The sequence below is a fragment of the Denticeps clupeoides genome, chromosome 8 (assembly GCF_900700375.1).
Source record: "Denticeps clupeoides chromosome 8, fDenClu1.1, whole genome shotgun sequence".
NCBI lineage: Eukaryota > Metazoa > Chordata > Actinopteri > Clupeiformes > Denticipitidae > Denticeps > Denticeps clupeoides.
In genome coordinates this window covers 7412847-7430184 of record NC_041714.1, presented here as the reverse complement: position 1 = coordinate 7430184, position 17338 = coordinate 7412847, and the positions used below count along the sequence as shown (strand labels likewise).

Genomic DNA, 17338 nt, shown 5'->3' with positions numbered 1-17338 from the left:
AAAAGATGATCGTTCTACAATGAACCTTCAGTGGCACGTTACTGTGCATGCATAGAATTTGTCAATTTAAAGCTGATTATATATGAACCTTTCCTTGTGATACAACCATGCTCATGGAGTACGACTGCCTAAAATTCTCGGTAGTTCAGTCGTAAAAAATGAAGACGCAGGAGGAAAAACTGTTAGGAAACCGTTACATTATTTTACTCAATCTAACAATCAATTAAATAAAGCATTTTACACCAGAGATGCAATACAAATGATAAACTAGTAAACAAAACTTGTTTACAATACTTTTTTCCCTGCTGCATGAACATCCACATCTACGAACCCTCCATGACTTCAGTAACGTTCATGTGCTCTGTGTGTGTGTGTGTGTATATACCCATAAATATATGTACACGCAGATACATACAATTGACAGCTTTCGTTTCAATTCATTCTGTGTGAGGAACACTTTCCATTTGAATCTAGACTGACAACCTGGACCAAACAATGGAAAACATGGCAAACATATAGATCACTCAGAGATGCTATTGCAGATACTTATTGCCAATTATAAAAGCAAACAAATCAAAAACACAAAAGAGCAGAATTAATCTGCGGCTACAGAACACTGCAAATAAAACTCAAATAACTTTAAAAAGACAGCAATAGACATTTCATTCGTTCACTATCATCTTAAGCACTGAGAAGTGATCGGAAAGACATGTCGCTTAAAGGAAGACAAAAACAGGAACACGTCCATGGACCATGTGCATGAAAATGACCTCTTTCCCCCTACAGTACATTTCCCTGTGCAATAGGTAGAGAAGTGAGGTTTAGAATTTTTTTTTTATAACATCGATAAATAAGGCACCTTATCTAAGTCACACTTGTCCACTGATTGCTAACAGGGCTGTAAATATTGATTACAGATATCAGAAAAGCTTATTTGACAATTACAGTTAATGCTGTTACTGATTTCTGGTTTCAACATGCAGGTTTCAGTGTTACACAAACACTCTGCAGGAAGTATTGCTTATTTACAGCACATTGCGGATGGATCTAACTTTATGTACTGTTGAAATAAAAAAAGATTTTCTTACAAACAAGCAGCTTTGATAAAATAAGATGCAAACTATTTATAAAGTAGTAAAAGTTAAAGCTTAAATCAACCAGTTTACAGATTAAGAGATATAAGCAACACCCTTCGTCACCATATCTAACAAAGCATAAATCAATATTTGCAGCCCTACTTGCAAAGAACGGTACAGCTTACAAACTAGAGGAAATCCGTTCCTCAGCAGCAACCACACTGGTTTTGTGGGACCCTCATTTGAAAAAACACAGCAAAAACATTCAGCATCAAAATTTAAATATCTTTCTTTCAATATTATATCAAATCGTAGCGAAAGCAAAGTCAAGCTTTTTTTTTTTTTGCTTTTTTTTTTTTTTAAAACTCAAGCTCTCCTCCTCCTGGGGAAAAAATATATCACAGTCTGAGAAACAGCCAAATAATATCTATTCCAACAATCTGCATGACTACTGCAGTCCACTATTCTGCACGCTTCCATTCAGTTTAAAAGAAGTCCTTGTACGTTTTACTGGGGTCTCTACAGGCTCTTGGCCTCTCTTTGTGGCAGACTTCGGAGATTCATTTAGTCGCAGTGTAGATTCCATCTTCCTCTGAGACCTTGTCAATACCTGGTCTTGTGAGACCTGAGGCTTAGGGTCAGGATTTTGAGGCGTGGACACTAAACTATCGGGTGCTTTTGTGTGAGGTGACTTCCTGACATCCACTTTCACGTCACTGGCTTTAGTATGAGACTTTTCACATCCACTCTTCTCTGGGCTCTTCTCTTCTTTTTTGTTCACGTTAGGCTTTGGGGTGGAGCCATGGACAGTAGTGGTCCTTGGAGGCTTCGAAGCCATTTGTGTCTGAGGAGACTTCTTTAATGAAGCACCATCTTTTTCAACTGGGTCTCTTAATGCTCTACTGCTGCTCTTGGTGAGCCTTTCTCTAGTGGGACTGGAGACAGTAACCTTGTCTTTTTTTGCCACCTGCGTCACCTTCCCACCACCTCTTCCTGCCAAAGTCCTTTTCTGGCCAGGAACTGATGTTACCTTCTGTTTGGACTTATTCTGTTGAGCCATGCCAAGTTTCAAATTAGCACCTTTTCGGTGGTCTATTGTGCTCTCCTTGACTTTCCTTGAGTTCTGTTGACCTTGCATTTTCTCACGTATATTGGAGTACTTCCTCAGAATCCTGGCACTAGCTGGGTTTTTCCCGCCTGCCAAAGCCTTCTGGCTTTCGGAGGGCGGCGGCTTTGTGACTGCACTAAAGCTGTTTGGCTTGGTGGATATCCGTGTAGCGGTAGCCAACTGTCTACATTCTTTAGCCTTGAGGGTGGAGATGCCCCGTTCCAAGGCTTTAGCAATCAGCTTTCGACTCTTGGCATTGCTTTTCACCGGTGATGCGATGGCAAACTTTTTCAGGTGCTTTTTCAAGCGCTCAGCCTGCAAACTCGGAAAGACCCCGTTGGACGACCCTGATACACCCGACGAACTGTGAAAGCATAGCTGCGTTTCCGATGGCAACCTTGTGTTCACCTTCTTGACAATAACTAATGATTTGGTTTCAGTTGACTGTAGGAACCATCGGCAGATACTTGGCAAATCAAATGACTTCATAAAGAGCATCTGGACCGGTGAGAATTTATGTTGGTCTAAAGGTCTGGGTTTTCGAATTCTGCGCTTACTCTTCCAGATTTCTTTGAGTCGGTCTGCCTTGTTCTTGGGCCTGGGTGCTGGGTGCCCTTCTTTGTCCATCTGTACCCAGCCTTTCTGAATTTTATCAAACCTGGTATTTAGGTTCATGATCAGCTGTTGGTTCTCCTCTCCCCTCAAGGCCTCCAAGAACTTGGAGGTGCTTGGCAGTGTGGGCTCTGTTTTTGGAAGAATGATCACATTGTCAGAAAATGTAGGGCTCTTAGTGTGGACTTGGAAACTTTTTTCAGGTTTTGCTTTAGGTGGCAAACAGTTTTGTTCATGTTCTGTGTCTGAGGAAAGAACTGCTGTTTTAGATCTCTGAGGTCTAGGAGATTTCTTGTTCTTCTCTGGAGACACTGGGCTCATGGGCTGCACAGTTAGAAGACTATTACTTCTCAATGGCATGTGTCCAAGATTTTCTGTCTGACTAACAGCGGAGGGGTTATCTCCAGCCACACCAGCATTTCGACTCCTTAAAGGCATGTGTCTAGTACTTTCAGATAGATTTCTTGAAGATGAACTTGGGGTTTCCGTAGGCAGATCAGGAACCACGGAACCATTTGGTACTGGAAGGGGTTCAGAGTTTTCCAAAGGTTTCCCTGTTGGTGTCCTGCATGCATCTCCTTGTTTACTTGCACCACTTGTACTGTTACCACTTCTCAGAGGCATGTGTCCAGACATTCTAGGACTGGCTGGAGAAGAAGTGGCAGGTGTCTCCAAACCATCCACAGTTGCAGGAGCTGGAAGATCTACTTTCTTTTTCAAAGGCACATCTTTTCCTTTCAGAATGCTGCTTGGCTCTTTCTTCTCTTTGGCTGGTACAGTCTTTACCTCAATCATGTCTGATCCTTGCTTGATTCCAAGCTTTTCTTGACCATCCTCGTTTAATGGTTTGGACAACATGGACTTCTGTTTTAGTCTTGTTTGGATTGTGGAGTCTGATCCTGCATTCTCAACTGGTTTAACAACAGTCACTCCCTTCTCCATTTCACAAGTGTGCTCACTATTTGGTCCTGTTTTATGCGGATCTTCAGAAGAGATCCCATCTCTCACTGGCAGTTTAGAAGATCGCAGGGAGCGTTTCACCTCAGATCTCACAACATTTTCATCCTCAACATCTGAAACATGAAGACCTGCAGGACAGATCTGTGTGCCAGAATCTGGGGTAATCTCAGGGCAACTTACTAATGTCCTGCTACGTAGGCATCTATCAGAACTGACAGGAGTTCTACTGCTTCTCCTTTTGACAGTTCCAGACTCAGGGGAGCTCAGGGTCTCCTTCACCTCCTCCTCTTTTTCAAGAGTTGTTTCTTCAGACTTCTGTTCAAGTGACTGACTACTTTCACAAATTCCTCCTTCTTCAGTTTCTGTATTGTTACACACAGGTCCAGTGTCTGGTCCATTGCCACATGGGACAAGCAACTCATTTTTATTAGGTGTGCTTATGTTTGTCTCTGTCTCCATTTCAGTGGTTTCTGGTTCTTCTGAAACTACAGTAACATTCTGCTCTTCCAATGCTAATGTTGCTTCCACATCTTCCATATTATCATGGTCCTCTTGTACAGTATCCAGCAATGGAGAACTTGGAAGAGTACTTGAATCAATGTTCTGGTGAATGTTCTGGTGAACATTGTTTGAGTCTGGAGGACTACAGATCTGCTCAGTTGGAGAATCGGCTTTAGCATTTGCTGGCAATGAAGGACTTTCAGTAGTTTTGTTTAGATCAACCTGGTTGGGTAATGCTACTGCACTCTGAGGAAACTGTTCCTTTGTAACGGACACAGAATCTTGAGCTTGTTCTTCTGACACTTTATTAGGTGGATCACACTGTGCTGGGAGCTGAGGACAACAGGGTATCATCTCCTCGCATTGACTAGTTTCCACAATCACTGCTGCCACATCACCACCAGGCATTTCCATTGTCAATGTTTTTTCCAGAGGTGTTTGCTGTGCTTCCGATTCCCCACAACCTCCAGCAAAAGGCATGTCCAAAGGAGGAACACCATCAGGTTTGGTAAGAGCCTGCTTTGGTGTGACCAAAGTGATCTCTGGCATTGGAGTTGGACAGTTACCACTTCCACCATGAACAGGTTTAGGTTTAGCCAATGTACGAACTGTTTTTTGCTCAAAGAACTTATCACAGTTTGTGTAACCTCGAATACTCTTCCTTGCATTCTGTCGTGAAGGCGTACGATGCAGGTGTTCATACTGACACTCCGTAATTGACCTTCCCACATACACAATGTCATAATGGCTATCGGAGTCATTAACGGATCCCTCTATTGTTCGATAATTACCCCTCCTGCTCTTTCTAGCTGTTCTCGTGGAGACCGTCGAATCAGAATGAGAGGGTTGAAGAACAGCAGTGGGCCTGTTTTGAATGTCTTTGGTGTATCCAGGAAAGTCTCTCTGACAGGGGTGCTGTGGTGAATCTGAATATTCTTGCCTTCCATGTGATATCAAGTCAGTCTCTGATTCTCTGGTACCAGGAAAACTCTCAGAATTGCACTGCTGCTTTTCTTCCACACCAGGGCATTTATTTTGACTGCCTGTTGCCTTGGTAGAGCAGTTCTTCAAGTTAGATTTCCTGATACTGCGTAGTGGTGTGGTCTGAGGCCTATCAGTTTTAGACACATCTGAAGAGTAGGGATCCTTGACATCTATTTTACGTAGGTCTAGAGGAGGAACACCAACCGATACAGGCTGTGAATCAGCATTAGATGTGATCTTCTTACTGCTGTGCTGCAATGCTGAAGAAAGTGCAAGTGTTCTCTCTGAAGGAATATCTGAAGTTTCCTGGTAAGATGCAATACGCGCCTCACATTTCAGGTTTGTTTTTGAAGCAGAAGCACTGGATGAAGCCTCTACTTCAGTTTGCAAGAAGCCTAAGGCATCAACAATCTGCCGTTGGTGATGCAAACAAAGCTTTGCCATGAACTGTTCTAAAGCAGATGAAGACTGTATTCCTGCAGGCTCCAGGCCTAAACCACTGGAAAACAGAATAAATTGGATTAAAAATTAGTAATATTTATTTTATTGTTACAAATTCCACTTTTAAAAATTTAGAGAAAAAAATATTAAGACTGTCAAATGTCAAAATCAACTTGCTTGTTTTCATATCAAATATGAAATGTTACAATTTTTCAATATGATTGTTTCCACAATTTTAATATCCAAAGTGATTTGGGAATACATTTTAAAAACTTTCAGGAAAAAGTAAAAAAAAAAAAGAATTTTTTTTAAATGTACCCTTTGTCTACAGTCTGTGGCATGGGTGGACTCTTGACAGTGTTACTGCCTCTGCCATGATTTTTCTTGGTTGAAAGATCAAGAACTCCATCTGGGAAATTGTACACAAGGTTAGAGGAACCTCCTGCTGCATGTCATGCAATGCCACAGAGTCTGTATGCATCTTTTCATGCACAAATCTCAAATTCTGATGACAGCTACCCACTAACAACAGACATTTCTTACAGGTTTTTAATTCAATTTAAAATCAGCCTTTAAAACAGAACTCACATAGCTCATGCAAAGTGCAGCTACCAATCTCAGCCAGCTAAACTGTCCATCATGGTAACAACACTCTTGACCCACCGCATTCATTCATTTCTTTGATAGCAGGCAATACCAAGGCCTCTACGATTACATTAACCAATTTAAAACATGTACTATTTAATTGTTTATGCCAATTTAAGAGACTTTGGAGCATGTTGACTGCAGACGCTAGCCTACCTTGTTCACCGATTACAACATCAGGCTTCTTGACCGTAAGATCTAAAGGAGAGTCCTGCTCTTCCATGGGAAGCTTGTTGAGAATGGGCCTCTGTACAGTGGCAACAGGAGGAGTAGCAGCAGGGGTGCGTGCTTTTCGCAGGCTTTGGTCCTGGGTGCAGACGGGCTGATGGGAGTCCTGAGAAGATCTGGTCTTTGAGGTATGTTCAGCAGCAAACTGACAGATCATTCGCTGCATTATATCACAAGCCACTAAAGAGATGAGTGGGTTGGAGAAACTTTGTATTTCTGGAAAGACAGAAAAACTAAAATGACACATGCACAAACACAACTGTGCTCATGCGTTAATTATATGCAGAGAAATAGACAGTCAAATCATACTCCCTCTACCTTTCCTATTAAAGACAGCATTGAGAAACTCTTCAGCCTGCTTCTCAAGCCTGTTGATTCTATATTGATCTTTATTGACAGGAAAGGCTCGGCCCACAAATTCCAAGACTGGGTTGTTTAGTCCAAGTAGGTGTTCCTGTAGAAAGAAACAGGCAATAATATGAAAAATTGAAACCATTTCCCTCTTAAGCCTTCAGGAACCCCATCTAGTCAAACGTCAAGGCAGCATCATACGAAACAAACAGTAGGAAGAGTCTCGACTGCACTTTCGTTTGTCCTTGTGACTCTGCTCTCTGATTGAGATGGACAATTTCAGACACAATGAAAAGACAATGATCATAAATGATTAAAAATAGATTTAGACATTTCACAAGGTGATAATACACGAGTGATCATTAAATAAAAAATAAAAAAACATGAAGAGACATAAAACTACCTTTACTTTTTCTCGTCTTAAGCAGCAGAAAACACAATTTTCATGAAATGACCAATCTGACACACCTTCAGGCTGACAATCTGTAAATCCAAAACAAAGGCACACATTTGAAAACAATACAAATAGGCACCGTACCCCATTTGATGACCAAATTTGGTCACATGGTAATTTGGATAGGTATTGTTTTCTTAACAATTCTTATTCATATATATCACACAAACACTAAATTATCTTCCATGTGTCAAATGTTGAATTAATTCTAGCTGTTTTTGTATATCAGCTGCCATTATGATGGCGGGCAGGAAAACACAATACTGCAGCAATAAAGCTGTACACACAATGGATGACACAATGTGAGACGTTAAAGCCAAAACGTCTCACCAATTAAATAAAAATAAAACGAAACACATCACTTTAACAAATCTCTTAGCACTTTAAATTTGCTGAATAATTTCCAAAGTTCAACAACTGCAATATCAAAATGTTGTATAGATCTCAATAAAAGAGTTTAAGAGTTTAAATCCATGAGATGGTTTTTTTTTCTTATAGATAAAATCTAAGACTTCAACACTGCCAAACAAATAATCAACCAAATCAACAAAAACTATACAAAGCGAAGCACAAAACACCCCAAGCAGATCACGGCAGAAGGAGAACAAGAGACAACCAACAACGGGACTGCTCTATATCAGCCTAGGACACACGTAACGTCTCCTGTGTGGGAAGATTTTGGATACCCAAAAGACTCAAAAGATGAAATCCAGGATGATAGGGCACCCATTTAAGAGCGTGCAGGAAAAAATATATAAGTTACAACCAAAGGATCCAAAACCTCCAACTTGTCGCAGCATCTCCAATATCAGATATCTACATGCAACTGAAGTCAAATTACATTAGTGACTGAAATTATTTCAAAGTAATATTAGAACCACCCAGTGAATGGGGGTAAATTTAGCCGTGTAGTATTTATAGGCTTGTTTGCTTCTAATTTGTCTATAACAAGCATTATGTTTTCTCTGGCAGTCTTATAAAAAGGAATTTCAAATGTAACCTGTTTGCATAGGTCCTTGTTGTTGGGAGCAGAGAAAAAAATAAAACGTTTGTTATAAATACGGCTTATGTGTTCACTAAATAGTTAACGGTCTAAGTCGTGATCATTAACATTTCCATTATAATGTTTTTGTTTTTTATGGAAACTTCAAAATAGGAAAATTTCATTAAAGGCATTTTAAAATTGGTGTGAACTCCATCTGTCTTTAGTTAATTATTCAAATCAATATCATTAATCTTGGATTTCTTACAATCAGGCCTATTTATAACGTGAACGTGCTCACCTTTTGCACTTCAACTTGAACTGACGTAAGTAATTTTACTTTAAACATTTTATTAACTAATTTATTTCAATTTCAACTAAATTTAACTAAGTTAAACAGTCATCAAGTCAGGTTCATTTCATCAAGTACTTTGGAATTTCTCATATTAATTAATTTATATATACACAGTACAGGCCAAAAGTTTGGACACACCTTCTCATTCAATGTGTTTTCTTTATCTTCATGACCATTTACGTTGGTAGATTCTCACTGAAGGCATCAAAACTATGAATGAACTCGTGTGTAGTTATGTACTTAACAAAGAGTGGAGACCTGGCCTCCACAGTCACCAGACCTGAACCCAATCCAGATGGTTTGGGGTGAGCTGGACCGCAGAGCGAAGGCAAAGGGGCCAACAAGTGCTAAACACCTCTGGGAACTCCTTCAAGACTGTTGGAAAACCATTTCAGGTGACGACCTCTTGAAGCTCATCGAGAGAATGCCAAGAGTGTGCAAAGCAGTAATCAGAGCAAAGGGTGGCTGTTCTGAAGAAACTAGAATATAAAACGTTTTAAGTTATTTCACCTTTTTTTGGTAAGTACAAAACTCCACATGTGTTCATTCATAGTTTTGATGCCTTCAGTGAGAATCTACCATGAAAATAAAGAAAACACATTGAATGAGAAGGTGTGTCCAGGCCTGTACTGTACATATGAAAATATAAAAATGTGTAGTTCATCAAAGGACATGATATGGAGTTAGTAGTACTAGTAAAAGTCTGAGTAAAGTTCAACTATAAACGTAAGCAAGCCAATAATTAAAAATATATATGCTTTTAATAATGCAGCAACAATTACTGGATGGACAGAAGAATTGTAAAGATACACAAATAACAACACAACTTCCTTCATCGTGCAGGAGACGACACCCTCAGTAGAGAACAGAAACCGAGCAGAGTGTCTCCAACGAGTCCATATGAAGCAGGCTCAACAAAGGTTGAACCAAATAGATTTCTTCTGTTATTACTAGTGTGTTACAAGTTATTACTCACCTTTAAATAAGACAATTTCCTTCACCAGTCTTGATCCGCACAGCCAGTCAAAAAAGCCTTCAGAGTCTTAAAAAGAAAGAGAGAAGGGGGGAATAGGACACAACACACCCCACCTGAGCAGTTGCAAATCACAAAAATGTATTTACTAGCTGCAGCCTGATCTATAAATATATAGATTTGCGTACTCTCGTATATTTTTATCATGAGGATTAAATGAGTAACTTTAAGCTTGAACACGAACATGAGTTAAGAAGGAAAAGGAGGTCTTGGAAAACCACACACACACACACCAGCGGCTGTATTATTTCGCATTTTGCACAATTTTTAGCGTCTGCGTCACCTGAAAAGTTCACACACACACACACACACACACACGAACGTGAACGTGGAGGGGTTCTGTCTGAATGTCTGTCGAACACAGAAGTTTACTCCGGCAAGGCGCACCTCGCCTCGTCGCCGAAAGCGGATCGGAGAGGAGCCAGTTTGTCCAGCTCCAAACTAAACCCACGGCGATCTGACGCCGAGTTTCAGTGGAGAGCACAGCCAGACCCCCCCCCCTACCGCAACAACCCACGGGTTCCTTCTTTCCGCATACGCGCGTACACAATATACAACTGGCTGGATGCTAATTAAACGCGGTTAAGTAGAAAGGTCCGAATTGAAATGCGTTTTAAAACGCCGGGTTTTCTCGCGACATCTGGCAACACAGCTCGGTTCCGACTTGTCTGTCTGGCTCGCTTCCTTCTACAAGAACTTCGGATATTCTGCAACAATCCAGACGCGAAACGGTTCGAGCGCCGGAGCACGGCCGCCCCGAGCTCAGCTGCGCGCACCGCGTTGCTGAGAACAGTTGTCAGGAAAACGAAAAGCCGCAGGCCGGAAGCAGCAGGGCGCTGCAGCGCAAAGCGAGCGCCGACAAATACACAACTAGCCGCGGGTAGCTTAGCCGCTTAGCTAACCAAGTAGCGATTTAAAGGCGATAAAACGAGCGCACAGAACTGTCGCTGCGGCGGCAAGAGCGCGGCCGTCGGGCAGCCGCGCAACGGGGGGTGGGGACGCCCTCACCTATGCGGTGGATGAGTTTATTCCGCCACGAGTCCAAGTCCTGCGGAGCGCTGCGCCTCTCAGTCGTACGCCGTCGCCGCTCGTACACACTCGCCATTTTCTGTCGGGTCGACCACCTAACGAGCGCGCGCGCGCTCGCGGCGAGGGCTGCCAGATCCGGGGAGACGAACTTTCCACACGGTCGCAAAGAAAAAAAAGACAGAACGAAATGGCCATTTGGCTGTGTCGGTGTCCCTTTCTTTGCGCGTGCCTGTATTTGTGGTCGGTTTTAATAGGTTGGTTTGTTTTGTTAAGCGACCACAAATGCTCAAATATGTCCCGTCTTCACAGTAATTCTGAATGTGTGTGCTATAGAGAAACTAGTACAATCCAGAACATTAACAATAATGCTTTGTCTCATTATAGGATGTTGAACAGGGGCACACCAACGTAATGTTCTATATATTTGAAAAAATTCCACAATAACAGGCGAAGCGTCACAAATAAGCACATGTGTTGCGAATATTAAGCGAGTTTGGCAACACGCGGCGCGTGCGTCTCCTGAAGCTTATGCACTGTGGTTAGTTGCCAGATAACAAAAACGGGAAAAACAAACGATCTAACTCTCTATTGCACAAAAAAGGTAAAGAAGATCTAAAAAACATCAATCTGATTTCATGTATTTATTTGTTATTTTAATAGACAATTTGTGATCATTTAGGTCTGTAATTTGTTTCTATACATAAATAACAACCGTATAGCATAAACAGTGATTAATTAATGGATGCCAGGTATATAATTGAACAAATAAAATTGGCTTTCTTTCTCTACTTTTAGAAACAGTGCAAATCAACAACTGCTAGCAGTAACGAGCGAAATTAAGGACTGAAACGATTATTATGTGCGGACGTGGCAACAAGATCTGAGAGCATTCTGTCAAGCCCTTTAAATGGAAAACGCACCTTATTTTCTTCGACTCTATTCTTTGCAAAAACACATTGCATTATAGCAGTGCCAGATAGCAGAATTATGCATGGTGCAAAGGGTAATCACGTATTTTAAATTTCACACGTGTATATGATCTTATTATAATGCATGCACGACTGCTGAATTCGTATGCATCAGGTTTTTGTGTAATTGTCACATGTCACGTATCATTGTTCCCTCAATTGTATTAGAGTTAAGGGTAATAATGTACAAATATAAAAAATCCAGTTGATTCTACTATGAACTCAAACAAAGATGCGATTGATTGAACCCTTGTCGTACTACGTAAGGCTGAATTAAGCGTTATAATCCGCGCAGGTAACGCCATCCTTTGCCGTAAGAAAAGCGGGACGTAACAAACCCGCCCGCCAATCAGCTGACGGGATCAATGAAGCGCTGCGCCAGGGACGCAATAAAAACCGGGCTTCCTTCAGGAGAGAGGAGGCGGGGCTCCGGGCGGCCTGGTTCCGACCTGGGAGCCTGAGATGCCGCCGACGCGACAGCCACCAGAGGCCCGAGCAGGTAAACGTGCGACAGGGGACCCTGTCCTGCTGCCACCCCGTCACCCAGACACAGGTGATGGCGCAGAAGTCTAAGAATGAGTTTGTCAGCCATTCATTCAACTGCATGTTTGGTCACGTGACATGCTTGCTTAGTGAAGAAGGATCCATAATTTATGAAAGTATCCTTTTTTATCCCGTTCTGTCTTTCTTTCTTTCTTTCTTTCTTTCTTTTGTATAAAGATCAAATGTTATCCTAGTAATTATGAAACAGCTTTGCATAATCTGCTGTCCTCTTTTTCACTACAATAAAAAAAGTAAATGTGAAATATTTTACACTTCAGAAGCTCCAGCGTCACCTGGGTGGCTAGCATGACCATGACAAGGGGGTCCTTTACCTATTCCACTGGAGAAGAGTACCACGGGGAGTGGAAAGAAGGCATGGTTCTACATGTATTTCTCTGTTATAGGGAATCGCAGTCATTTATACATATCTCTGTATCGTGTGAAATCAGTAATTTTACGCAAACCCTCTTTTTCCACGTGGTGATAATTTATGCAAGAATATTCTCCTGTTAAATAATTACAGGACACAGCATTCTCTACACTTCAATTAAGCATTTATCAGATGCCCTTATCCAGAGCGACTTACAATCAGTAGTAGTTGTAAGGGACAGTCCCCCCTGGAGACACTCAGGGTTAAGTGTCTTGCTCAGGGACACAATGGTAGTAAGTGGGGCTTGAACCTGTTACGTTGCTATCTTCTGGTTCATAGGCACGTGTGGTAACCTCTCATTAACACAATCTTAGTCATGCTTGTAACTTGCACATCTTAATTTACGTATAGTTTATGTATGTATATATATATATATATATGTGTGTGTGTGTGTGTGTGTGTTTAGACTTCTAGAGATACAGTCTGTTAAATGGCAACATCTAAAATATTAGAAAAGATGTCACTATCTGCACAACAGCCCTGCATCATTAAAATGATCACTGACATACACTACAAACACTGGGTTCTCTGTTATAAGTCATTATTGGATCATTTCTTGACATTTGCAGTGGTGTTGTATTTGTAAAAGATCCATTTGTTTCTAAAGTCGCTTGGTCATAAAATGCATTAATTTCATTAGGGCAAAGGTTACAAGAATTATGGGACGTGGGAAAGGCAGCTGTTTGGGCCAAATGATGAAAGTGAAAAAAAAGTGAGAGTGAAGTGATTGTCATTGTGAAACACTGAAGCACAGCACACGGTGACACAACGAGATGTGTCCTCTGCTTTTAACCATCACCCTTGGTGAGCAGTGGGCAGCCATGACAGGCGCCCGGGGAGCAGTGTGTGGGGACGGTGCTTTGCTCAGCGGCACCTTGGCAGTTCAGTATTCCAACCGGCAGCTTTCCGATTACGGGTCCGCTAGGCCACTGATGCAGCTCACACCACATGTACAATTACCTATCCGGAATGGTCTGTTTTGTAGGCATGTAGATGTTGTCCACATGGGCCCTCAACATAAGAGGACATGACGGGTGTCAGTGTCATAAGATTATTACTACCGTGTCACTAATATTAGGGGGGGACCATCATTCATTTGTTAGAATGTTTGGGTACGGTTCTCACGTTTGACCTCACCATTTCTCCTTGCAAATCTCAGGAAGGCGCCATGGTTTAGGTCAGTTGAAGTTCGCTGATGGCACCTGCTATAAGGGACAGTTTGAAAATGGTTTGTTTCATGGTTCTGGGGTTCTTGACTTTTCTGACAGATCCAGGTGAGCTTGTTCCATAATTCAGAAATGTCTCCACCGCCACCATTTTACAGTTTACTGTAAACATTTTGCAGGTACGCAGGAGAGTTTGTGCAGGGAAGGTTCCACGGTGCAGGAGTCTTTACCCAATTGGATGGAATGACGTTCGAGGGGGAATTTAAAAATGGACGGGTGGAGGGATACGGTAATGACCATCTGAAATGCTGTCATACAGAAAGAATACACATTTTACATGAACTCATCGTTTGTTTTGGATTTTTAAAAAAAGGTTATTCAAATTTTGTCTTCAGGGTGAAAGAAATGGTGACACTGGGCCGTCATTTAAGGCATGTTTCAGATTTGTCTTGCGGCGATTGTCCCCGTTACTCCTGATTTTAAGCCTCTCTGGATCAGGGGCGTCTGATAAATATCGTAAATGTAAATGTAATTAATGTTTGAATTTGCATTTGTGCATATTGATCACTTAGTAAAATAATGCAACTTAATTGCATTGTCGACTTCATAAGTAAACACAAGTAAACTACTCTTTTTTTCTCACGTGTAATTATTTCAGTCACCCTGAACGCAATGTTTAATTAGTTTTTTTTAATGTGCAGAGCCCAATAACAGCTCTGAGAGAGAAATGTTTTCTTGTGCTTAATAAGTCCTTTAAGAGCTTACTTAAGATAAATGGTTAAAACATTTTAAACTCTTAACTTAAAAGACAGTAAGGATAACGCATATAAGCACCCGACTTTGATATTTTAACCTTTTCTTTATGCTTACCTGTTTGTTTAGGACTGATGACCTTCCCGGATGGAACCCATGGGATGCCACGAAATGAGGGCGTGTTTGAGAACAACAAGCTGCTGAAACGGGAGAAATGCCTCGCGGTGGTGCGGAGAGCTCAGGATTCAGCTTCTACTGCTCGAGGCCTTTTAGGTTGAAAGAAAGGCATTTTCATGTCTTCTAAACCCTGAGGAACTGGTGACAGCATTTGAGCTGCCTTATCCTCTCTGTGAACGTATGACTGATGCTCCAGTGTGGCCAGCGCAGTGTCCCATTTAGTCATGTTCTGATGCAGCGCTGCGGTGTAGCCTCCGGAGGCCTGTATTGTGAAGGCAATTGACTTTATTTAATCACTTTTACTGTTAATTTAATAAGTAAGAGACTATATACTGAATTTGAATTTTGTTCAGGTTTTTAGACTCAGACCATTAAATTTAAGCTTTCAGCTTCTAGGTATCAAATAAATACTTTAAATAAAAGCATTTACTCATCATTTTAATGAATCATGAGCATTTTCAGGAAATGCACCTCTAAGAACTATAGCTGATAATAATTTTATTACTGGGTTGAATTTAATCAGAATTAAGGCTAAATTTAATCAGAATGTTGCCAGTTCGAATCCCGATCCGCCAAGGTGCCACTGAGATGCCACTGAGCAAAGCACCGTCCCCACACACTGCTCCCGGGGCGCCTGTCACAGGACACATTTCATTGTGTCATCATGTGCTGTGCTGCACTGCAGTGTTTCACAATGACATTCATTTCACTTTCATTTTTTAGAATAATGTCTGGATCGGGATTCTGTTGTCTCTAAGATTATTGTATTAACTGACATGATATATGTTTTGAGGCATATGATGCATGCAAATATATATAAAAAGCACTATGTAACTTTTGAGATTTTTCTCAATAGTTTAATTGATTTTGTTTAATCACGTGGTGTTGAATGGCTGGGACATGACTATAACATTACTTTTGGAAACTTGTAGTAACACACTGATTGGCTCATACGACTGCATGTTAACTTGTGGGAAATTATTTTTACATTTTAGAAATTCCTATAAAATCAATGCAGTTGAGCAAAATTGAAGTGAAGTGTCACTTGTAATACAGAGCAGCACAGCACACGGTGCACACAGGAAAATCCCTGTTAAGGTCCTGTTAGGTCCTGTTAAAAAAGCAGAAGGGCTTGACTCTGACATAGTTTATTCAAATAGAAGTCAAATAAATGCACCACAGTGGCCGTAATGAAACCAAAAGTAATCTGTACATACAAACCCGTACTAACTTGCACACTGATGTCGGTCCGTCAGACTGATGATAGGACACACCAGGGTGGCACAAAAAAAATAAAGTAAAATCACTCCGAGCAGTAAATTAAGTGACAATTAACTGATTGTCATTGTGAAACACTGCAACATGGCTCTGCACTTAACCATCACCCTTAGTGAGCAGATGGCAGCCATTAAAGACGCCCGGGGAGCAGTGAGTTGGGAAGGTACTTTGATCAAAGGAACCTCAGTGGCACTTTAATGGTTCGGGATTTGAACCCACAACCATATGATTATGAGACTGCTTTTTTAAGGTGGTGGGGGTATATAGTACTGTACAAAAGTTTTGGGAAGTGTGAAAAAATGCTTTAAACTGAGAACGCTTAATGAAATATTTAGATGTTAACAATTAAACAATTGAATTTTGTTTTTAACAATTTAGTTAGTAATAATTAAATTATTAAACCCTGGTTTCCTGGTAGTTTTCCACATCCACCATCACAGTCCAGTGAACTTCAGCTGGTCGCCCACATGCTCCCACACGAACCTGTCCTGTTAAACTGCTCTACAGTCGGTATATGCTGAGTTTCAGGGTGTTGGCAATCTTCTTATAGCTTAGGCCATCTTTATGTAGTGCAGGGGTTCGCAAACTGGAACAGCACAAGCAAGCCCAGGGAACCACTGATGTAGAGCAACTATTCTTTTTTCAGATCTTCATAGAGGCACCATGTTGAACTTTCAGTGACCAGTATGAGAGAATGTGAGAGTGACAACAACCAGAAGACTTGTAACACTAACAAATCACATGACACCAAGAAATGAATATGACTAATTGGACACAATTTGGGGTTTTTCTCACTTCTGTTGCTTGTGGTTTAGACATTAACATCTGTGTGTTTAGTTATTTTGAGGGGACAGTAAAATTACGCTTATTTAAGCTGTGCACTCACTACTTTACATTACATGTATAATATTAAAACTTGTAATATTTTCAGTGTTGTCACAAAGAAAGATGAAATACCAAATTTACAAATGGGAGGGGTGTTGTGACGCCTGGTGACGCTGGACTCATCCAGGTGGCACCCGCTTCACATGAGTGCGGGTCCTGATCCCTCACAGGTCCTGTTGAAAATGCTCCTGCAAGACTTCTAAGTTGTGCTGCATTAATATGACCCTTGTTTTGTTTGCTACATGCCTAGTTTCAGTTGACTTCTGCTTGGTTTGGCCATCACGCCGTTTTACTTTATTAAAATCAATATTTTTGCACTAATGTCAAGCAAGTGTGTCTCAACCTTCTCCCCACACCATGTCATTACAGGTGTACTCAC

At 41.1% G+C, this 17338-nt stretch overlaps 2 protein-coding genes across 8 annotated transcripts; one reads left to right on the top strand and one right to left on the bottom strand.

Annotated features, from left to right (window-relative positions):
• Nucleotides 1-182: 182 nt before the first annotated feature.
• LOC114795895 (uncharacterized) lies at nt 183-10845 on the bottom strand. Of its 2 annotated transcripts, XM_028989609.1 has the most exons (7): nt 10739-10845; nt 9674-9739; nt 7310-7389; nt 6874-7009; nt 6484-6771; nt 6001-6091; nt 183-5740 (listed from the first exon to the last, which is right to left on the bottom strand). In XM_028989609.1, the coding sequence occupies exons 1-7, from the start codon at nt 10833-10835 to the stop codon at nt 1525-1527; spliced, it is 4974 nt and encodes a 1657-aa protein (XP_028845442.1). In that variant the 5' UTR covers nt 10836-10845; the 3' UTR covers nt 183-1524. The 2 variants fall into 2 exon arrangements, with proteins under 2 accessions (XP_028845442.1, XP_028845443.1); XM_028989610.1 differs by lacking the exon at nt 7310-7389 and having other exon boundaries at nt 10739-10813.
• LOC114795896 (MORN repeat-containing protein 4-like) lies at nt 10275-15452 on the top strand. Of its 6 annotated transcripts, none has more exons than XM_028989614.1 (7): nt 10278-10311; nt 11144-11762; nt 12023-12226; nt 12549-12643; nt 13860-13974; nt 14046-14155; nt 14749-15452. In XM_028989614.1, exons 4-7 carry the CDS (start codon nt 12577-12579, stop codon nt 14895-14897), a joined length of 441 nt encoding a protein of 146 aa, XP_028845447.1. In that variant the 5' UTR covers nt 10278-10311; nt 11144-11762; nt 12023-12226; nt 12549-12576; the 3' UTR covers nt 14898-15452. The 6 variants fall into 6 exon arrangements, with proteins under 6 accessions (XP_028845449.1, XP_028845447.1, XP_028845446.1 ...); XM_028989613.1 differs by lacking the exon at nt 10278-10311 and having other exon boundaries at nt 10343-11360; nt 11555-11762; XM_028989616.1 differs by lacking the exon at nt 11144-11762 and having other exon boundaries at nt 10275-10324.
• Nucleotides 15453-17338: the final 1886 nt, after the last annotated feature.

Coding starts and splice junctions, on each gene's coding strand:
- LOC114795895 (XM_028989609.1), bottom strand. CDS start 10,835: ATGGCGAGTGTGTACGAGCGGCGACGGCGTACGACTGAGAGGCGCAGC. Junction 6,772..6,873: donor TGCTGTCTTTAATAGGAAAG/GTAGAGGGAGTA, acceptor CTGTCTTTCCAG/AAATACAAAGTTTCTCCAAC. Junction 5,741..6,000: donor CCACAGACTGTAGACAAAGG/GTACATTTAAAA, acceptor TCTGTTTTCCAG/TGGTTTAGGCCTGGAGCCTG.
- LOC114795896 (XM_028989616.1), top strand. CDS start 12,577: ATGACCATGACAAGGGGGTCCTTTACCTATTCCACTGGAGAAGAGTAC. Junction 12,644..13,859: donor CCACGGGGAGTGGAAAGAAG/GCATGGTTCTAC, acceptor TGCAAATCTCAG/GAAGGCGCCATGGTTTAGGT. Junction 14,156..14,748: donor TGGACGGGTGGAGGGATACG/GTAATGACCATC, acceptor CTGTTTGTTTAG/GACTGATGACCTTCCCGGAT.